Here is a 23810-nt window from a genome sequence, read left to right as displayed (position 1 = left end):
TTTCGTTAGAAGCTGATGGAACATTTTGTGTCTTGATCCTAGCTAGTCAATTGTTAATATAATGGAGATTGGACAAGTTAGTTTTGGTTTGATGCTAGTAGCTTCTGCCAAATTTGAACATTAAATCTGCCTGCTGAAGTTAGTTAATGTAACAGAATATATCCTGAACTAGAGGCACCATCTCCTGAGATTAGCTGGCCCTTCAGATTACATTTTAATTCCACAATTGATCCTTAGTATTCCTCTGGAGACAGACAAAACAGAAATTAAATCAACATGAACCCTGGCAGCAGACTATGTGATAAAAGTCACATACTTACTCTTTATAAAAGCAAAGTTATCAGTCACGCGGGGCACATCTATTACAATAGATACCATCACCTTGTTATCTTTATGTAGGCAACATTAACAGTCTTCACAGGACTTAATACTTGAGATAATACTGGTTAAAATAAAATTCTAGGGATTCCCTGGTGGTGCAGTGGTTGAGAGTCCACCTGCCGATGCAGGGGACGTGGGTTCGTGCCCCAGTCCGGGAAGATCCCACATGCCACGGAGCAGCTGGGCTCGTGAGCCATGGCCGCTGAGCCTGCACGTCCGGAGCCTGTGCTCCGCAATGGGAGAGGCCGCAACAGTGAGAGGCCTGTGTACCGCAAAAAAAAAAAAAAAAATTCTAGTACAGCAAATTTGGATAGCCACTTACTGTTACCATTTTAAAACTAAACTATGCTTTGGTTAAAATAAAAGGCGTTTCAATAGACATTTCTCCAAAGACATACAGATGGCCAATAGTCATGTGAAAAGATGCTCAACAATGCTACGTAACTCACCAAGTTACTTACTTTGTCAACATCCTGGGCCAATAATACCGTTTGCAAAAATAACTGCCATTTGAGTAGTATTACTAGTTGTGCAGATGCTAACAAAATTCTCAAGACTTCTAGGGCTTTTGCTAAATGTGGACTAAAAGAAAAACAATCACCATTTTCTGACTGCGCTTTGTCAACGATACGGGATGAGAGGAGATCAAGCTTCAACAAAAGAGTGAGTTTAATAAAATCCAATCATTCCACATCTGCATATACACCCAAAATAACTGAACGCAGGGACTCGAACAGATATCTGTACACTCATGTTCATAGTAGCATTACTCAAAGTAGCCAAAACACAGAAGCAACCCAAGTGACCACTGACAGATACATGGATAAATAAAATGTGGTACATATATTATTCAGCCTTGAAAAGAAAGGAAATTCCGACACATGCTGCAACACGGATGAACCTTGAGAATATTATGCTAAGTAAAATAAGCCAGTCACAAAAAGACAAACACCATATGAGTCCACTTATATGACATTTCTAGAGTAGTCAAATTCATGGAAACGAAGTAGAATGGTGGTTGCCAGGGACTAAGGGGAGGCATAAACGTGGATTTATTGTTTAATGAGTACAGTTTCATTTTTGCAAGATGAAAAAGTTTTGAGAGGGACGGTGGTAATGGTTGTACAACACAGTGAATGCGCTGTACACTCAAAAATGCTTAGAATGGTAAATTTTATGTCATGTATATTGACTACAATTCTAAAAAGAGTGAAGTTCAGCAAAGGAAACCATAAATAAAACTTAAAGACAACCTATGGACTGGGAGAAATATTTGCAAACAATCCAACTGACAAAGACTTAACTGCCAAAATATACAAATAGCTCATACAACTCAATAACAAAAAAACAAACAACCCAATCAAAAAATGGGCAGAAGACCTAAACAGACATTCCTCCAAAGACATATAGATGGCAAACAGGCATATGAAAAGATGCTCAACAACGCTAACTATTAGAGAAATGCAAATCCAAACTACAGTGAGGTACCACTCACACCAGTCAGAGTGGCCATCATTAAAAAGTCTACAAATAGGGCTTCCCTGGTGGCACAGTGGTTGAGAGTCTGCCTGCCGATGCAGGGGACACGGGTTCGTGCCCTGGTCCAGGAAGATCCCACATGCCGCGGAGCGGCTGGGCTCGTGAGCCGTGGCCACTGAGCCTGCGTGTCCGGAAGCCTGTGCTCCGCAACGGGAGAGGCCACAACAGTGAGAGGCCCGCGTACCGACAAATAAATAAATAAATAATAAAATATGGCACAAATAAACTTACCTACGAAAAAGAAACAGACTCACATACATAGAGAACAGACTTGTGGCTGCCAAGGGGGAGGGGAGGCAGGGGACGGTTGGACTGGGAGTCTGGGATTAAAAGATGCAAACTATTATATATAGAATGGATAAAGAAGGTTTTATTGTATAGCATAGGCAACTATATTCAATATCCTGTAATAAACCATGATGGAAAAGAATATGAAAAATAATATACATAGATAGATAGATAGATAACTGAATCACTTTGCTGTACGAGAGACTAACACAACATCGTAAATCATCTATACTTCAGTTTAAAAAAAAAAAAGAGTGAAGTTTGATGACCAACCTCTTTCTTTATCTCTCTCATCTAGTTAGAATTAGGAAACAGACATCACCCATTTTTAAAGAATACTTTTAGAAAAACACTCCACCTCTATCTTCCTTGCCACTGTCTCACAGTATACTTAACGGGCAGAACAAAGTGCTTTTCTTGTTCCTCTGGTATTTGCAATCCAAATTCCCAGAAGTCTATATACACATAATGAAAGGGTTAATAAGGAAAGGATTTTGGCAAGATTTTTTTCTAGCCTTTGTTCCTGAGGGTTTTGTATTTTAACGCCACTACTCGTTCTTTGATAGGATTAATGTCTAAATGGAATTTTTTAGTTTTGCTTTCCCCTTTCTCAAATATGGCTCCCTCTTTTGGTGCAGATCATCAAAAATAATTTTCTTAAACTGGAAGTACCCAGAATTGAACTGACTTCCAAGTCATACAGTTAATTAACTTCTTAGAAGGTACCAGAACCAAAGCTAGATTATTCCTATTCCAGTACACTTTGCAGTATATGCAGTTAAAAGGGGGCAGAGGGAGGTTAAGTTAAAAGAGTAAGATATGACTAAAACGAAATTCCATTCTTAGCTCTGTATTCCAAATTGCACAGGAAATTACCAATTAGGTTTCTAAAATTATCAAAAACTGAACCAGGGACTTCCCTGGCAGTCCAGTAGTTAAGACTCCCTGCTTCCACTGCAGGGGGGAAGGGTTCGATCCCTTGTTGGGGAACTAAGATCCCACATGCCGCACGGTGCAGCCAAAAAGTAAAAAAACAAACAAAAAACCAAAATTCTCTTACTGTGAGCATTTGACTGTGAACTTTCCTCAGCACAAGGTATATCTGTGGGGGGAATGATACTGCTTGTATCTGATGGCTAATACAGTATAACTATGTTCTATTGTTAAACAGTAAAGATAAGATTCTACAAAACTAGTGTATGAAAAGTGGGAAGAAAGCAAAGAGCCTGACTTAGTCATGAGAACCTTGGAAAACAGGCAAAACTAATCAACCAAATGAGAAGAAGAGCTTTTACTAGTACTCCAGATCCTTCAGACTGCTCTAACCTGCAAAGGAGTGTTCCTGGGGTAGAAAGCAAGAGCAGTCCAAATTATGAAACAAGATTCCCCATGAAAGTCTCTAAGGGCAAAAAAAGCTGACCAGCAGGCAAGCAGGTGCTAGGACAAATGACCCTACAGTAGAAACTTTGTGGCGCCACACTAACTCAAAGCCTAGCCTCAAATGAACCAAAAAGAACAGAGAGATGGGAAGGGCAACGCTTCTGCAGGGCAAAGTCATCAAATACTCCAGGAATGATTTTTTTTTTTAAATATGACTAAAGTCTAAACAAGGTAAATTTGAGACTAGAAAAAGCCAAGTCTCTTTCTGGATCAGGGAAAAAGGGAAACTGGACTGTAAAACGTCAAAAAGAACAGCCTAAGAAGTGTTTAAACATGGCTAACATACTAGGAAGCAGATTCTAAACTAATCCATCCCATTACACACAGTAGTAGTTAGGACCAAGTGAAGCCTACCATCAAGAGGGACCTAGCAAAAAAAAAAAAAAAAAAAACACATTGCAACAGATCTTGTTTAAAACTATTTATTAGAAACATTTTTAGGATGCAACTTTATAAACATTAGCACTGAAAACTAAAGAGGTACCTAGCAATTTGAGACCCAGACAAGGTAAAGAGGAAGAACAAGACTAACCAAGCCAAACCATCTCTAGACTCGTTTGAAATAAGAAATCATTGATAGGACTTCCCTGATGGCACAGTGGTTAAGAATCCGCCTGCCAATGCAGGGGACACGGGTTCAATCCCTGGTCCGGGAAGATCCCCCATGATGCGGAGCAACTAAGCCCATGTACCACAACTACTGAGCCTGCGCTCTAGAGCCTGTGAGCCACAACTACTGAGCCTGTGTGCCACAACTACGGAAACCCACATGCCTAGAGCCCGTGCTCTGCAACAAGAGAAGCCACCGCAATGAGAAGCCCGCACACCACAACCAAGAGTAGCCCCTGTTCACGGCAAGTAGAGAGAAAGCCCACAGCAACGAAGACCCAGCGCAGCCAAAAATAAATGAATAAATTTAAAGATAAATAAAGTAAAAAATAAAGCCTTAAAAGCATTCAGAAAACGTTAAAAAAAATCATTGATAATACAACCTTACTTGCTTTCTTTCTCCTTGCCTTAAAAAAATTTTAAGAAATACTTCAATTTAATCTTTAACTAAAAGTAAACAGAAAATAAGAAGTAACATAAATGACTAACAGCCAGGTGTAATGACAATACTGACCACATATAGGAAGGAAGTAGATGAAAAGTGAAAATCACAAGGAGCAAAACTAGATATGGATATGGATTCTCTAACCACTGTGGCACAAGAGTTCATGTACACTTTGTTAAGTGTCAACCAAATTTATATTACTGACTGTGAAAAAGAGAAATAAGGTATAACTGCACCAAAATCCATAAGACAAGAATTCAGAAAGGTAAGATCAGCACTCAAAAAACAGTATTTCTATTTGAGGGCATTTGCTGGTTTAATTCTAAAGAAAAAGCTTTGAAACTGAGCTAGCTCTACTTTAGGAGGCCTGAGTGTGTGGAGAAAGAAGAAAGTCAAAGCCCAGGACCTGCCCAATGAGAGTATTCTGGGAAATCTACCCTATACTTTAAACAAAGAGCACAGGGCTACCCTTTCAGGGTAACAGCCACCTAGGAATACACCAGCCCTCATGAAAACTCAATGGATAGAATTATGGAGATTAGACAAATTTAAAGAGAAAATAAAGAAGTGGAGGTATCAGAAGAAATACAAAAGTGCAAGGAAATTTCAGAACAACCTACTCAGTATTCAGCTCTGGGAAATAAAGACCAGCAATCCAGAAGATAGGGAAAGAGGCAGAGAGAAAATACAGTAAGAAGGTCTAACATATGTTTAAATGGAATGCAAGAACGAGAAGACAGAATGGAAGGCAGAGGCAATATATCAAGAGACAATGGCTGAGAATATTCTAGAATTGATGAAAACCAGCAACCCACAGATTTAAGAAATCCAATAAATTCCAAGCAGAATAAATCAAAATAATCCAACCATTCATAAAAATCTGCATACAGATGTTTATAGCAGCTTTATTCATAACTGCTAAAACTTGGAAGCAACCAAGACATTCTTTAGTAGGTGAATGGACAGATCAATAAACTGTGGTACATCCAGACAATGAAATACTCTTCAGTGCTTTAAAAAAAATTTTTTTTAAAAAGAGGTAAGCCATGACAAGACACAGAAAAAACTTAAATGAGTATTACTAAGTAAAAGAAGCCAATCTGAAAAGGCTACATACGGTATGGTTCCAACTACATGACATGCCAGAAAAGACAAAACTATGGAGACAGTAAAAAGATCAGTAGTTGCCTACGGTTAGGGGAGGGAGGGTGAACAGCTGGAGCACAGAGGATTTTAGGGCAGTAAAACTACTCTGTATGATAGTATAACAAATATATATCATTGTACATTTGACCAAACCCATAGAATGTACAACACCAAGAGTGAACCCTAATGTACACTATGGACTTTGGGTGATAGTATGTCAATATAGGTTCATCAGTTGTAACAAAAGTGCAGGGCCAGGAGGTATCTGGGAAATCTCTGTACCTTCCACTCAATTTTGCTGTGAGCCTAAAACTGCTCTAAAAACTAAAATCTATTTAAGTGTATTCTCAGGTTCCCCAAAAATATTCAGATGTAAATAAAGCTCAGGAAAATAATAAAGAAAAAAAGTAATCCAATCTAGACATATCTCTCATCCCTACATTATAGTGCAGAAGATCAAAGTCAAAGAGAAAATCTCGAAAATGGACAAAGAAAACATAGATTACCTTCAACAGAATGGCAGTGAGACTAAAAATAAAAAGAGTATAATGGAAGTCAGCGGACAATAGTAAACAATGTACTGAAAGAAAATAACAACCAGCTTAGAACTTTAAACCTAGCAAAAATACCACCATTCAAGAATAAAACCAAAAACAGACATTTTAAAGCAGACAAAATGGAAAGACAATCACTGGTAGACCCACACTAGAGAAATTCCAAAGGATATATTTCAGGCAAAAGAAAAAATATTCCAGATAGAAGGGCAGAGATGTGAAAAGGAATGAATGACAAAGAAAGTGGTAAACACATAGGTGAACATGTTGGTTAGGCAAAAAGAACGTAACTATAAAACAGATGCAATAATAATCTAATAATAATAATAACTCCTAAAAATATATATACAAATGGTGAATACATGACTTTTCTTCATGTATCAAAAGCCACAGAACTCTACAACACGAAGAGTAAATCCTAATGTTAAACTATGGACTTTCGTTAATAATAATGTATCAATACCGGTTTATCAATTGTAACAAGTCTACCACACTTACGCAATATGTTAATAATAGGGGAAACTGGAGGGATGGGATGGTAGTATATGACAGCTCTCTGTACTAACTGCTCAATTTTCTATAAATATAAAACTGCTCTAAAAGCCTACTAGTTAAATATATATACATATACAATTAAATACAGAACAATAGCATGTGAGGTGGGAGAGGAATAATGGAGTTAAATGTTCAAGGCCCTTATATTGACAAAAAGGAGGGCAAAGGTATTGATTTAACATTAATCTTTGATAAATTGAGGATACATATTGTAATTTCTGTGGTAACCAATAAAAGAGTGCATAACTTTCAAACTAGAAGGTGGAAAAATGGAATATTAAAAATAAATAATAATATAACTGACAAAAATTTGAAGGTGGGGGGAAATAGTATGAGAATGTTTGTCTTTCATAGCAGATAATTACTCAATAAATTTTTTAAAAATTTCGAAAGAAGGTAAAAGAAGCATAAGGGGGCTTCCCTGGTGGCGCAGTGGTTGAGAGTCCGCCTGCCGATGCAGGGGACACGGGTTCGTGCCCCAGTCTGGGAAGATCCCACATGCCGCGGAGCGGCTGGGCCCGTGAGCCATGGCCGCTGAGCCTGCGCGTCCGGAGCCTGTGCTCCACAACGGGAGAGGCCACGACAGTGAGAGGCCCACGTACCGCAAAGAAAAAAAAAAAAAAAAAGAAAAAGAAACTTGCCTAAGATGGGTGACAATTAACTCTATTTTCATCTTCTCAATACTCTTTTCCAATTCAACAAAGATTTATTCAGTGTATACAATGTGCTGAGCACTTGAATAGTCAGAAATAAAGGTATCACCCATGTTCTCAAGGAGACTAATGGGGAAAACAAATGTGTTATAATAAAAGTAGGTTATCAGGTGCTAATAAGATAATGCAACTAGATAGTACAGCTATCTGGAAAAGCTATACAGAAGGGATATCCGGATTATGCTTTGAAAAGTAAACTGAAAGTTCATTTGACAAATAAAAAGGAACGGTACAGGAGACATCATAACCCTGTTTACTAATATGACAGGTTAGAAGATCAGTCATGGTTTGAGGTAGCAGCGACCAGCAGTGGAGGAGTAGATGATCCATGAAGTTAAAAAGTTTGGATAGGGAGTTTTAACTCTATCCAGTAGACAATGTGGAGCCTTTAAAGCAAGGGAGTAAAACAATAATATTGGTATTTTCAGAAATATAACTGGTGGCAGTTTACAAAAAGATGAATGGGATAGGAGAAACTAGCTATTACAGTTATGAATGAGGAAGGTCTGGATTAAGGCAGTAGCAGTGGCGCAGACAAATACTAGAGAAAGAAGAGAAATGAGCTGATACTTGACTACATGTGAAATGAGGGTAGAATTAAATGAATACTAAAGTACAGATGGTCCCCGACTTATCATTGTTCCACTTAATGATTTTTCAACCTTATGATGGTGCAAAAATGATATATATTCAGTTAAAACCATACTCCAAACTTTGAATTGTGATCTTTTCCCGGGCTAGTAATACGTGACACAACACTCTCTCACGACGCTGGGCAGCGGCATCAGCACAGCTCCCAGTGAGCCATGCAATCATGAGGGTAAAAGAACCAAGACACTTACAACCATTCTGTACCTAGACAATCATTCTGCTTTTCACTTTCAGTATGGTATTCAATAAATGACATGAGATATTCAATACTTTATTGTAAAATACACTTTGTGTTAGATGATTTTGCCCAATAGTAGGTTAATGTAAGTGTTCTGAGCACGTTTAAGGTAGGCCAGGCTAAGTTACCATGTTCGGTAGGTTAGGTATGTTAAATGCATTTTCAACTTCTGATATTTTCAACTTACAATGAGTTTACCAAGACATAACCCCACTGTAAGTCGAGGAAGATCTGTAATGAAAAGGAGAACGCAACATAAAAGCAAACATAATAAATTTATCAACAGTTCCTTAAAACTAACCGGTATAAATGTACACTATTTTTCAACATTTATGCTTATTGACCATCTAACTATGTACTAAACATAAACACCTAAACACATTGTTCAAAATTACTGGCACTGGTATGTGAAATAGCTAACATTAGATATTGATAACTGACACCTTCTAATTGATGCAATTCACTAAATGACAGGAGAAAGGTATTGGCTGGTTAAAGGTCTTTTCAGAAATCAAATGTGATCATTTAAAATGTTCACATATCAGACTCACAAATTTATAAAAGATAGGAAAAGAGATCATTTTTCTTTAAGAAGACATCAATAATCTACCATGTGGTACTACCTAAAATTACACGCTCTTGCTTCAGGCTCTATAAAGTGAAGGTTCTTACTGTGCCAAAAGAGACAGTCCCACTTTTCATGGCTTCTCATTTTGCTCTTCTTGTCAATACCATCAACACACTGCATAATCCATTTCATTCAACACAACTGAAACCAACGACATTCATCAAAAAAGTAAGTGATAGTGTGGAATCCTAAAAAAATAACACCTTAAACGTTTTCTTTGAACTTAAAACATAAATGTTTATTCTGTTGCCAAGCTTTTGATACAGGCCCTTTGAGTTATAGATCCACTATAGTTTCACACTGTCTTACACAAACCACACCCATAATGCATCATCTACAATTTCCAGTTTCAATTTCTTTAAAAGTGAAGCAAGAACTTTAAAGATACTTGCCAAGGATCTAAATGAAGAATTCTTCCAGATTAAAGAAAAACTTTTTTATAAATTTTTATAGTTATCTCCTTATTGACTCATTTTATATTCAGTCTTTCCAAGGCAGTTACCTTAGTTTTCACCGAATCGACAATTCTTTCATTTTACAATCATATGTCAATGGTTAACACAATTTTGTATTGAACTATACGATTATAATACAAGTGCAAGCTGTCATAAAGTGACTCTTGGTAAGTCTATAAATCAACTGGTGGGAGCAATGCAGTGGGCATCAGTTAGTATGTCTTATAAAAAGAGTAGGAGTGTTTATTAAGACTAGTATCCCCGTTATGAAAGATCTAAATTCACTTATTGCTTTTATTGTACTCAGGACAGTATCTGGCACACAGAAAGTACTTTAAGAGTATTTGTTACTATCTTAGCATTAAAACTCAACTAGGTACAGGTAACAGTGCATGCAAGGGTGGAAATCCACCTACTTTACAGTCTCCAGAATCAGAGACAAGACTACCTGTATTTAAGTTGTCAAAAGGGGAGAGAGTAGGGAATATAAACTGCATTAAGTCCTCATTGAAAACATATGAATACAAGGTACAGTCAGTTTCACATTACTGGAAGTGGATTATCTAGCACTTAAAGGAAGAGAACTTAAAGAAGGATAGCTCACATGTCAAGTCAACAAGAAATGAAGAAGTAGGTTCGTAACCCAATTAATCTATCACCTCAAAAATGCTAAGAGTATGGCTACAGGTCCTCGTAAAAGTGGCAGCTAGACTAGAGGAGGAAAGTCAGCTATAGCTTAGTGCACATCAGGTTACCTTCCTCTATTATCAACTCACTGATGACAGAAAGCATCAATCTCTTAAACAAAACCACATGGTGCATCCCAAAGCGCAAAACAAATGCCTTTGTTTTACCAATTATTATAAGTTAAATATTATACATAAAATTATATAAAATTAATGCATATAAATGCAATGTACAATAAAATTTTTAATTTGCCAATAACCTAAATATAAGTAAAGAGCAACTTAAATACTGTAAGTAATAAATGCAGTGGCTTGGCCATTTTCTTTTAGCCTAAGTTTTGTGATGTATATCCAATTTGCAGGTACAAAACACTCAAGGCAACATGACAGAATATCTACAATAACCAGGAAGTTCAAAGACTGCAGCTACTTTAAACACCCTGTCCACTAGGAAAGAATCCACAGTGGCACTGACCTTCTTCCTTCTATGGACATCAAAAAGTACTGAAAATGTTATGAATAGTTCGCAGAAACTCAAGAGACAGCCCATGAGGCTGCACCAGTCCCACTAGATGGCACTATCACAGGAAAGTCACTCTGCTCTCCCATTTGGAGCAAGGGCTGAAAGCGCTCATGATCTCTGTAAAAATGAAAGCTGTCATCAACACAGTGACATCCTCATTGAGAAATTATGACCCATAATGAGGAATTCCAAGCTAGAAGGAGGAGCTTATCCAAAAGCACCTTTTCTCCCAGTACTGTGGTCACCTCCCCACTCCTATTTCAAATCAGTGGTCTGAGAGATACAATGTCTTGCAGGCAAAAGAAGTCCTGCAAAATGGAGATTTTCTTTTTCCTCTTCCTAACTCCACAAAACACAGGATAATTTACTTGCCTTTTTTTTTTCTTCCCAAGTTTCTTTGCTATGGGTAAAAATACTCTCCTGCTAGTCCATGAATAACAAATTTATTGTAATCAATATACTTACCATGATTGGAAATTTCAAAATAACATACAATTAATGGCATAAAAGCTTTTGGATATGAAGTAACTTCTTTCTATGTATCAAAGGGAGAACTTCCTATTAAACAGATAAAGTTTTCTGACACCTTAGTTACATGATTTTAGGTTGGGCCTGGGCAGCAGAATTCACAATGTTACTCATTCCCCTAACTTACGCTCTACCCCATGGAAAGTATGCTTGGATACAGCTACCATGAACCTAAAAACAGAAGGAAAGAAAAGCATCCTAACAAGGAAGCCTAAAGAGTTTAAACCGCATACAATTTGAATACAAACTCACTTTTACTCAGTAGGTGACCATCTAAACAGACAGATTTGGATAAGAGCCTTTTGCTGAATTCCCCAGTTAAAAGACACAACAAAGGTTATTATTAGGTAATCAATTGAATCAGAGATCAATTTAATACTCAAATATACTGCTCACTTACAGCTGAAGCTACTTCACCTAGATCAGAGAATTTACATTTACACATGTAACTTGAATATACAGCAACAGTCAGGAGTATAGCTGCTCCAAAGTGCCACAAAAGTCAGTTACTTAATTAAAGAGGCCAAGAAACCAAGAATTACAAAATGTGTAACAGGGCTTCCCTGGTAGCGCAGTGGTTGAGAGTCCGCCTGCCGATGCAGGGGACATGGGTTCGTGCCCCGGTCCGGGAAGATCCCACATGCCGCGGAGCAGCTGGGCCCGTGAGCCGTGGCCGCTGAGCCTGCGCGTCCGGAGCCTGTGCTCCGCGACGGGAGAGACCATGGCGGTGAGAGGCCCGCATACCGCAAAAAAAAAAAAAAAAAAAAAAAAAAAATGTGTAATAAATCCTGTGTTCCCATAGCACCTCACCACAGCTCTCATCACAGCATCAGCTCTCCGTCGAGAGCACTTGCTCTCTCCACACTGCGGGGGGCTTGGAAGCACTGCGCTGAGGCGGCATCCCCAACACCCTGCACAATGCCTAGTATGGAGCAGGTACTCAGTAGCTGCTGAATGAACAAAAACTATCAGGCTGCTCCAGCTCACCAAAATTATGAGACTCCTCAAAGCAGCCAGTTTTTCCAACTAAACCCTGACAAACACCTTCTCCTTTAAGTAGCTACTGGGTCTTCCCTGGTGGCGCAGTGGTTAAGAACCCGCTTGCTAATGCAGGGGACATGGGTTCGAGCCCTGGTTCGGGAAGATCCCACATGCCGCGGAGCAACTAAGCCCATGTGCCACAACTACTGAGTCTGCGCTCTAGAGCCCACGAGCCACAACTACTGAGCCCAAGTGCCACAACTACTGCAGCCCGCATGCCTAGAGCCCGTGCTCCGCAACAAGAGAAGCCACCGCAATGAGAAGCCCGTGCACCGCAACAAAGAGTAACCCTCTCTCGCAGCAACTAGAGAAAGCCCGCGTGCAGCAACAAAGACCCAACACAGCCTAAATAAATAAATAAATAAAAATTAAGAAGCTACTGACCAAAGCACAAGACTAAGATCTAAGTCACCATTAGAAATAAGATTTCTTGAAAAGCACAGGAAGGAATGTATCACATGAAGTCAAAGATCAAAAATTCTCGAGTCTCAAGCCCAAGGAAGCAACATCTTGGATTGGTGAAAATTTTAAATAAAACATCATAAATATATTTTATATATTGTATTAAAATCATAAATATGTTTTACATTTTGTACTAAAGCCATCCTATGAGAGTAGAGGGGTGAGGTAGCAGGTATATACAAATGCACAGGAAGCCATAACACTGCTTAACTTAACACCCGCCCATTAATGAGGCCTGATCTTATTTTATGCTCCTGGAACAAAATAAAGAATGAACAAGAAGGAAAGATAGAAGGAGAGAAAAAGCAGTCTGGGGGTACAACCAGGAGGAATCTGCTGAACTGCAGATTTGGAGAACTGACAGACCTAGCAGAGGCAGATTTTTCAAAACTCTACACATAACTATCCAGAAAGTCCAGCGTAATGAAGCTATGCCAATACCTTTTCATTAACAGTTTTTTCTGAGTGACTGAGCTTTGACAAAATGTGACATAGAATCTACATATACATCCTGTTAATATCCTTGCAACAGACCCATGGGAAACCTCTCCCATATTAGAGGGTAAAAAGAAGTATATCCTCCCATAGAGAGTACCTTCAAGCATACTGTTAAATGACTGGAACAACTGGTAGGATTTAAAAGTTCACTGGAACTGTAAGCCAAATCGTCTCCCCTTCAGTGTATCTGTATGATCCACCCAAATTGCTCTTTGTTTTTAAATGTGTTTACATTAGACTATAATCAGTGTTTGTTATCATCATTTTACTCACCTTACTAACACCAACTCCAGTAAACCTGGCCTCTAACAATTCCTGCCGTCGGGGGTCCAGGCTATGCAATTCTTCCATCATTTCTACTGAAAAAGAAAAAGTACCTGTGAGACCATAAAAGCTAAAACACGAGGAACCAATTTTTAGATATAACAAAACTCAGAGTAATTATTTCACCAAATGGTCACATACAGGTAAACCTCAAATAAATATGGCATACAAGTAATAAACTACAATGTGCTGCACCAAACAGTAATACATTTAAAGTTATAAAGTGGCTCAAAAGTCCTCTTCTGAGCAGTGGTTAAGAATCCACCTGCCAATGCAGGGGACACGGGTTTGAGCTCTGGTCCGCGAAGATCCGACATGCCACGGAGCAACTAAGCCCGTGCGCCACAACTACTGAGCCTGTGTGCCACAACTACTGAAGCCCACGCGCCCAGAGCCTGTGCTCCGCAACAAGAGAAGCCACTGCAGTGAGTAACCCCCCGCTCACCACAACTAGAGAAAGCCCACACGCAGCAACTAAGACCCAATGCAGCCAAAAAAAAAAAAAAAAATACAGCATGAATCAGAAGCTACTAGTAACTTAAAATAATGCTATTATATGCCTCCTTGCTCTAAGGACCAGATAGTAGCCCATGAAAAATGGAATTACTTCAAATTTAATAGAGAACCCATGGTAAAACCATCAACCGGCATTCACTCAGGAAATTAGTATAGCTCCATAACCATCCCTTTACAAAATCTTTCTCTGCCACTCCCTGGAGCAAGTAGGTTTCTCTAGACATCTGCTTTTAGCACTCCTTCCAAGCAGGGAGGGGCAGGAAGACACCATTTTTAAACTCCTTCCACGACCAATTAATGCACAGGCTACTCTCAGCAAATACCTCCATCGTTTGCAAGAGATCAACTCTTGCAGAACCCATTGGAAACCTCCCCAATATTAAAAGTAGAAGAGGTGCATATACCATTACATAGAACCCCTCTGAACACATTATTAAATAGTTATTGGAATGATTGGCATGATTTAAAAGTTCACTGAAAACATGAATGAAACATGCTCCTCTGCAATCTAACACCTCCACAATTTCCAGTAACAACCCCTACAAAGTCCTCCAGTTTCATTTCCCTTCCTGGTTTGAGAGCCGGGGGCAAAGGGGAATGAAAGGGTGGCAAATTAAAGTTTCACCCACACAGACAAGTGCACGTTAGAGAGGGAATTAGGAAATTCTCGGAAAGGTAGAAAGGCATCTTAAAAAAGAAAAAGGAAAGGAAAAAAAAAAGAAGAAAAGAGATTGAGCCAGTGTTTCCCTAAGTGGCCTTCCTCGCGTCTCGCCCTGCCCTAATCGAGGCCAGAATGGCAGAGGTTGCAACCTCCCTTCAAGACCCAGGGTCTCTCGGCACGTTTCCTAAACCTCCATCCTCAGGCCTGGCCCGGAAAATGACGCCCCAGCGGTTATTTCATTTAATGTCAACTCATGTTAAGGAAAGATCCACTCTGTTCCATTCCAGCGGGGCCTTAGACTGGGATCCTCCCTGTAGCCCACAGCCAGGAAGCAAGACCGATGGGGCCTGGTCCCGGCGCCCCTCGCCTCCCGCCGGCTCCAAACTTTCCCCAACTCCAGGCCCACCTGTCACGGAGGGAGGGCGGGCCAGCTCTCGGGGGCGCCCGGGAAGCTGCCGGGGCCTCCAGCTGCCCGGGCGCCCCCCTCTCCCCGCCGGCCGCCGGCCCCACTCCCAGGCCGGGGCCGCCTGGGCCTCCCCCATCTTCGGCCCGGCCCCTCAGCGACCCGCAGCCCTCGGAAAGCCCCTCTGGCCTCAGAGCCGAGGAGCTGCGGCCCCGCGCCGGCCCCCGTGTGGGCCCGGGCCGCAGCCTTCTCAGCCGAGGGGGTCGCCCGGATGGTTAATGCCCCAGGCCCGGCGCCCTCCCCCGCTCGGGGCTCAGCCTCTCACCTGCCGCCGCCGCTGCCGCCGCTCCACGCTCCTCCCGGGAGGGGCCCCGACCCGACCCGGCTGCGGACCGCTCTGCTCTCCCCCTGGGCAGGCCCGGGGCGGAGCCGGGGCCTCTCCTGAGCACCGCAACCCCCCGCCCGGGCAGCCGCCGCCGGCGCTGGGCTCCACGAGAGGGCGGGCGGGGGAGGGGGGCCTCGGAGGCCGCAGATCCCCGGGCTCGCGTACAGAGCCAGGCGCCCGACGCGGGCCCGGGCCCGGGCGGCCGCGGGGGGGCGCGGGACCGGTCTCCTGGCGCCGGACAAAGGCCAAGGGAGGCACAGAAGGGCCCAGGCCCGGCCGGGAGGTGGGGGCCCACTCGGCTAGGGGCCACTCGGGTGCGGCGTGGAGGGCGGGGGGGGGTCGGAACCGCTGGTGCCCACGACCCGCCTCCGGCCCCTTAATCCGGATCGGTTCGGTCCGGATTAGTAGTGATCGGTGTAAACACACTAGTGAAACCGCGTGTTTCCTCGCGAGATTTGCACGGCTGGGAGGCAGGGGGGGGGTCCAGTGGGGGTGGGGGAAGAGCCGACAGTGGGGGAGGAGGGGGAGGGGACGAGGAAGGTGGGGGGGTCCCCGCTGCCCCGGCGCCCCGCCTCCTCCAATCAGCGGCCGGGCTGGCGGGCAGGGGTTAATCAGGGGACCCCGCGCCGGCTGAGAAGGCCGCCGCCTTGCCGGGCGGTTGAAGGAGGGCGGGCGAACGGGCGGCGCCGGCGGACCCGCAGCGACGCTAGGAGAGGTCGGACCCGTTCGGAGCTCCGGAGACCCCACTGCCGTCTACGTAAAATGGGCCCTCGCCCCGCGGGACCGGCCTCAGCCAAGGAGGTTAGGCCGGCGCCCTGGGTCGCGGACCGGAGCTAGAGGGGCCTCGCCGCCGGGGCCGGGCGCTTCCCCGATACGCCTCGTCGAACCCCGCGCCAGCCTAATCCCTGATCTCCACGAGTTTGGGTGAGAAGTGGGGTTGCTCTGCCCAGGATGGATTTTAGAGGAAGAATGCCCGTGTGCCGGCGAACCCCGCCCGAACTTCCCCGGAGACGCCCAGTTAGTGAGTTGGCTGTGCCCACCCGTGTTGGCCGGCTCCCACGCCCCGCCACTCTCCAAACTCACCCTCCCACTCCCCAAATCCAAGCCGCCTTGGAAAGCGGACAGCGCTTCACCTCCACGTACCTGGTTGGCAGGACGTCTCCAGGGACAAGAGGTCCTCTGGGATCAAGGCTGACTCCCTACCCCCACCAGGATGCTGCCCCAAAGGGACTCTCTCGGTGCCCCCGGGGGGAGGTTCCATTTCAACCTTTGATTAACAACAAGGCCCTCCTGGGTACTTAGGGGGCTCGGAGGGTAAGGGCTAGAATGGAGAAAACAGGCCTGCCCCTCAGTGTCTGCTGAGGAATGGGAAATGTGAAAGGGTGCAGTAGCTCCCGCAGCTAGGAGGGCTTCCTGCACAGGAAAAGCCTCCCATTTTGATCACCCAGCACCAGAGAAAAAAATCACATTCTCCACCGACTTCTATGAGCCAGGACACTGACTTCAACGCAAATACCCAACTTTTTATTTTCCTTTGATACTGCCTTGATCAGATGTCTGAAGATGACTTAAGGACTACAGGCAAATCACTTGGGAAAAATTCAGATAATGAACAAGAGCCTAGAACTTTTCCAGGGGGTAGGCAAGTACTTCAAGGGGAGTTTCTGCCTTTCTTTCTTCCTTATTCTTAATTCATCCTGTATTAATGGAACACAGACCTGCTGGAAGGGCAAAGGATGGCAGTTTACTTTTTGTTAGTTGCGCAGCCTTCCAAAGCCTTAGACAAATTCAAGCACTGTGGAAAAACTCCATTCAACCAAGAGTCACCTTGCTTCGAACCCAGCCAGGTTGGGCCCTGTGCACGCACATATTTCCAAAGATAACAATGTTTGAAGGGGAGGGGGAGAGCAAGTTCCAGGCAGAGAAGGGTGAAAAAGGGCAAGGTGAAGGACTATCAAGAGAGAAGGAGAACCAAGAGTACCTTCCCCTACGACTCGAAAAGCAAGTGAGGCAAGCTCTGTCATTATAGCGAATGACACTGGAATGTCTCAAATGAGAAGAGTTTAAAAGGAAGAACACTGGACAGAGTTGGAGCTGAGTTCCAGCCAGCTCTTTCACAGACAAGCTGCATGGACCAGTTACCTAACCTTTCAAGTTTCGCCAACCTCATCTGTGAAGGAGTTTGGACTAGAGGATAATAAGATAATAATAAGGCTATGATTCTATTTTTTGAGCTAATTTTTAATTTTTTTTGGCCGCACCATGCGACATGGGAGATCTTAGTTCCCCCGACCAGGGATCAAACCCGTGCCCTCTGCATTGGGAGCACGGAGTGTTAACCACTGGACCACTGGGGAAGTCCCTGAGGTAATTATTTTTAAAAAAATAAAAGTAGTTACTGAAATACAGGAAAAGATGAGATTTTTAGTTTCACTTTGCCTAGTGCATTTTCCTCTGCATGTCAAAGAACTTACACTGCCGTAGGTCTGTTCACAGCCCCACTCCACGTTTAACACTCATCCCAACAGGAATTGCTCAAAGGAATTTAATGAATTTGCTTACCACAAAAATGAGGTGCTTCTGTTTATAAGCATCATATAAATGAAAATATCAACAGTAAGGAAAAAGAACAATAGATGGATAATTTCAAAATAAGCTCTGTTGTTGTCAGATGGTTCTCACAATGTAATTTAACCTTGGGTTCATGAACCAACCTGTTTAAAGTGTGTTTACTGGGACTTCCCTGGCGGTTCAGTGGTTAAGACTGTGCTTCCAATGCAGGGGGCTCGGGTTTGATCCCTGGTCGGGGAACTAAGATCCCACATGCCACGTGGCCAGAAATTAATTAATTAATTAAAGTGTGTTTGCTCACAGGGCAACTTTGTGAGACTCAACTTGTCATAGACTGGCAAATGGTGACACTCTCCATGCAAAGGCCCAATTCCCATTAGCTTCAGAAGGCTCAAACATGGATTCATTTAGATGTGCACGTTGATCATCTGGTCCTTCCTGCCTTCAGTGTATGACAAGTCCTCCAGGTTCATGTTCATAGTCACAGAGAGGACCAGGGCACTGGTGTTCCCCAAGCTGTGCTCTGCACATCTCGATAGGTTAAATGCTTTAAAGGGAGTAGATGGGGCTTTCCTGGTGGCGCAGTGGTTGAGAGTCCGCCTGCCGATGCAGGGGACACGGGTTCGTGCCCCAGTCTGGGAAGATCCCACATGCCGTGGAGCGGCTGGGCCCGTGAGCCATGGCCGCTGAGCCTGTGCCTCCAGAGCCTGTGCTCCGCAAATGGGAGAGGCCACAACAGTGAGAGAGGCCTGCGTACCGAAAAAAAAAAAAAAAAAAAAAAAGGGAGTAGATGTACATTGGACCTCGGGAAACTCTAGGTTAAAGTGGAATCCTTTATTTCAGTACTACTTAGCGCCTAAAATGTACAATAGGCATATGACAATCTCCAGGTGGGGGATCAGGGTATTCAGTGGTTTCCTATTTGATGTTTGGAACCACCACCCTGGTTTGTTGGCTGGTTTGTGGTTTCAGGTACTCATGGGAGAGGTGTTTTGAGAAAGACACTGGGAAAAACTAAAGTAGTTCTAGCACTCTTCTGCCCTCTCACCTGTACCACACTAAAGAATGTCCAGCACCTTCTTCAATGTTTCTTAATGTCCACCATCTGGCATATATTACTGAGCAGGGGGCCTTACGTGCACCTTTTCCAGAAGGGGCCTGCAGTGTGGTGGCTAAGAGGACAAACTTCCTAGTCAAGCCCCCTGGTTTTCATCTTGGCCCTGCCTCTTACCAGCTGTGTGGCCTTAGGCAAGATATTTAACTTCTCTAAGCCTCAGTTTCTTTATCCATCAAATGGTGTTAAGAACCTCACAGGACTGTTGGAAGATGAAATGAGATAATGGTGTGTGCCTGACAGAGTAATCCCTAAATAACTGGTCCCCAAACCACATTTCTACCAAGGATGTAGACGTTTGTCATTGGATTGGTTAGCAGCACAGTTTAACTTTGGAAACCAGGCTGCCAATGTACTGAGTTGTTTGTGGGGCTATTTTCTTCATAACAGAAAAAGGACTTGACGTCCCTTTAAAGAAAGCATTACAAAAAAAAAAAAAAAAAGTATTACATTTTATTTTGGGGGGGGCGGGTAAGTAGAGAAAAATGTAAAAGTCATCTGGTCTGTTTATGTTCTTCCCCCATCCTGGAGAATTGAGGGTTTCTAATGGTGAGAAGAAATAACAAATTTTGTGAAGGCAATATTTCCACTATAAATTCTGGTAGGCACTATAAATTCAGCGTAGAACGTCAGGGCACTGGTGGTTGGAATGAACTAGGTCCTAACCCTGTCTCTTCACCTGTCAGTTTCCTCATCTGAAAACTGGCCAGCACACCTAATCCCATGAGTGGCTTTAATTAAAGTTGAAATAGTGAGAGGAAATGCCTTGTAACCGTGCCTGACATACAGTAGGCATTTGGTCAGTGTTATTTCCTCCCTTCTCCCCATTCCTAACAAAGTGGGAAAGCATCTGGTTGCCATGAAAGTGCACTATAGATGAAATAAATTCAGATCTCAGCCTGCGTAAGATTCTCTGCCAATCTCTCCCCTATCTCTATGTTTTTCATACCCTTCTTCTGCCCAGCTTGCTTCAGAAAGCTTTCCTGAGCAAGTCTCCTTGACACACTTTACTTTCTTTATCGTCATGCGTTCTTCCCCACAGCCCAGTGATGCTGGAACAATATTCTTATTCTCCTGGAGAGTACCTCCCTTCTTTAATTTCCTCTTTCAACTCCCTCCCCAAATGTTACTTTTTAATACTTGTCTTCCCTGAATTGTGTGTTCCTCCTTCCCAGCAGCTGAAATGTAAAAGAAACAAGTAGAGGAGCAAAGAGAATAAATGCCCCTGAAAAGTAACAAGCCCCCTCCCCTGAGCTATTGAATCCTCCATTTTGGTCTTTCTCAGAAAACGTCAAGATAGGGAACAACAGCAAACACATTGCATTTGTGGAAGCTGGCAAAAGTGTATTTTATAAATCTTAGTTCTTCCATTGACCTTTCATATTAGGCTTAAGTAATCAACCTTCAGACACAGTGGCACAGGTCATGGGGAAAGGGGGCCCAAGCCCACAGAGAAGACAGAAGGGGATCATTCGGCTAGTGGCCTTGGGCATGGTCAGCCCAGAAAGGCAAGTCAGAAGATGGATGAGTTAAGAATGAGTTTTATTTTTAATGGCTGAAAGAATATCAAAAGAAGAATAGTATTTCGTGACGTGAAAATTACATAAACTAATTTTGGTGTCCATTAGTAAAGTTTCATTAGAACACAGCCACACTAATTCCTTTACATACAGTCTGTGGCTGACTTTGCACTACAAATGGCAGAATTGAGTAGTTGTGACAGGCAGGCAAAGCCTAAAATGTTTAGTATCTGGTCCTTTACAGAAAAACTTAGTCAACCCTTGCTCTAGGCCAGGGCTTCGCAAATTGGACCAAGCATACGTATCCCTTGGGCATCTTGCCAAAATGCATCTGGGATAGGGCCTGAGAGTCTGCATTTCTGACAGCCCCAGGTGATGCTGTTGCTGCGGGTCTGCAGCCCACACTGGATTTCAATGCTCTGAAGACTTGTCTGTTACATTAGTGAAAGCTTTATGTGAATGCTTTGTTAAGTCCAGTGAGCAAATCTTTAAAAATATGAAAAATTGGAGTGTAACCCATGATAATAACCTCAGTCGAATCTTCCACATTTCATCCCACTGTCTTGGCATCATGTGACAGCCTGAATAGCTGTGGAAATGGATTTGCCAGCCACCTTGCTGAGGCCAAAGGGATGGCAGCCCCAGCCCTCTTGTGATGTGGTGCTTCCTCTTACTGGCCCTAAACGTACCAGTCCAACTAGAGAAGGGCCTTCTGTGTCCTGGTATTGCAGAATTTGGAAAGGAGATCTGAGTTCACCTTATGCAAAATACTTGACTCTTCCAACTGCAGGCAAGCAGTCCTCTCCCAGCTCTTTCTTCAGTGAGCAGTGCTTCTCAGGGTGACAAACCCTTGCAGAAACAGCTTGGATTCAAATCCCAGCCCTTCTACATACATGTTCTGAGACCCAAGGACACGTGACTTCTGGAGCCTCGATTTCCTTATCCGTGCAATGGAGATAATGTATGTAAAGCACCTGGCTTACTGCCAGATTCCTGCCAGGTGCTTCCAACCTGAAAGCATCATAAAACTTACATCCAAACCCTGCTCCTCCCCCTACCTAACTCATGTTAGAAAATGTCATTTCCATTCTTTCGTTATTTATATCAAAAACCCTGGAATCCTCCTCTCTTACACCCTTATCCCCAGCACCTCCACTCCAGCCTCACTGGCCTCCTCTCACACCTCAGGGCCTTTGTACTTACTATCCCTCTACCTGAAACACTTTCACCAGACACTTAGCAGGTGTGGCCACATGTTACTGCATTGCACGGAATGTGTCCTATCTTCTGCGTATGTGTGATAATGATACGGAGCTGGCAAGTGGCTGCCTTTCCATGATAGAGTGAGAAGAACCTGCAGGCCGTTTCAAGAGACAACCATGCTAGGCTCTTGAGGAGAAATAAGTGAGGAGGGCAGTTTGAAAAGAAAGACCATTTCATCACAAGAAAAACAATTTTGGGGGCTTCCTTGGTGGCGCAGTGGTTAAGAATCTGCCTGCCAATGCAGGGGACACGGGTTCGAGCCCTGGTCCGGGAAGATCCCACATGCCGCAGAGCAACTAAGCCCGTGCACCACAACTACTGAGCCTGCACTCTAGAGCCCATGAGCGACAACTACGGAGCCCACGTGCCACAACTACTGAGCCCGTGCGCCTAGAGCCCGTGCTCCGCAACAAGAGAAGCCACCGCAGTGAGAAGCCTGTGCACCGCAACGAAGAGTAGCCCCCAACTCACCACAATTAAAGAAAGCCCACGCGCAGTAACGAACACCCAACGCAGCCAAAAATAAATACAATAAATAAATTTTTAAAAAAGAAAAAATTTTCTTCTACTTCTTTAATTTTCTATCTATATGCGATGGTGGCTGTTCACTAAACTTATTGTGACAATCATTTCATGATGTACGTAGGTCATTATGCTGTACACCTTAAAACTATACAGTGCTGTAGGTCAGTTATATCTCAATAAAACTGGAAGATAAAAACAAAATAAAAAGAGCAAATCCCAAAACCAAATCCTTGCTCTCAGGTGCATGACAGTGAGAGAAACAGACAAAAAACACAAAACTATATGTCAGAGGTGCTGAGTGTCATGGAGAAATAGAAAGCAGGGTACGAGGATAGAGTGCTAGACCCCAGTGGTGGCAGGGATGCTACTTTATATAGGGAGGTAGGTCAGGGACAGCTCTTCTCTGATAACGTGACGTCTGAAACGAAGGTGCAAACCTTGTCACCGTCTGGGGGAAGAGCCTTCCAGGCAGAGAGAACAGTGAGTGAAAATGGCCTGGGGCCAGGACCAGCATGTTTGCAGCAGGATGACTTGTCAGGCAAAACTGCAGCGTCTCTCTGGGCCTTCTGGGCCTTGCACGACAGGGTGAGAAGATGCCTGCTGCTGAGCCGGGCATGGGTGTAGGCCACAGTTTCACCAAGGTTTCGACATAATAAGGGGCTTTATGCTGCAGTGAGATTCAGTGTCTTGAGCCTGCGTTTAATGCCTGATCCCAAAGGGCAGGGATTATAACAAAAAGCATTTATTGAGCACTTATGGGGAAGGCACTGGAATGAGAGCATGTTCATTATTACCTTTAATCCTTTCAACCTTGAGGGAGGCCCACCATACAGAGGAGGAGGAGACAGTGGAGAGGAGGGGAGGGAGTTCTCTGAAAGGCGGTCTGGCTCCAGGACCGGTGCCCTCTGCCCCACCAGGCAGGGTTAGCGTGGGCCAGGGCGCGCAGTGCTCAATCCTGCCCCTCCTGGCTGACTCCAGGTTCCACCTGCTCCTTTAGTTTGCCTCAGTTAACACTAACTTTCTGTCACCTGCTTCTGGCTTCTGGCTTCATTACCCCATATTTATTGTGTTTCACAGCTTTCCTCCCTGGCCATTAGTTTCCACCTCCTCTGAAGGTGTGGATGTGGGCAGCTGGTTAGTCACTTAGG

General features: G+C 43.5%; 1 protein-coding gene across 1 annotated transcript in view; it reads right to left on the bottom strand.

Annotated features, from left to right (window-relative positions):
• TLK2 (tousled like kinase 2) overlaps nt 1-16038 on the bottom strand; it is a 104346-nt gene extending 88308 nt beyond the window's left edge. The window contains 2 exon segments of the mRNA XM_032616824.1: nt 13654-13739; nt 15610-16038. Coding sequence (XP_032472715.1) covers nt 13654-13734 — 81 coding nt within the window. The 5' untranslated portion in view covers nt 13735-13739; nt 15610-16038.
• Between the last annotated feature and the right edge of the window lie 7772 nt (nt 16039-23810).

This window comes from Phocoena sinus, chromosome 20 (assembly GCF_008692025.1).
Source record: "Phocoena sinus isolate mPhoSin1 chromosome 20, mPhoSin1.pri, whole genome shotgun sequence".
In the NCBI taxonomy this organism is placed as follows: Eukaryota; Metazoa; Chordata; class Mammalia; order Artiodactyla; family Phocoenidae; genus Phocoena; species Phocoena sinus.
This window is presented reverse-complemented; position numbering and strand designations above follow the sequence as displayed.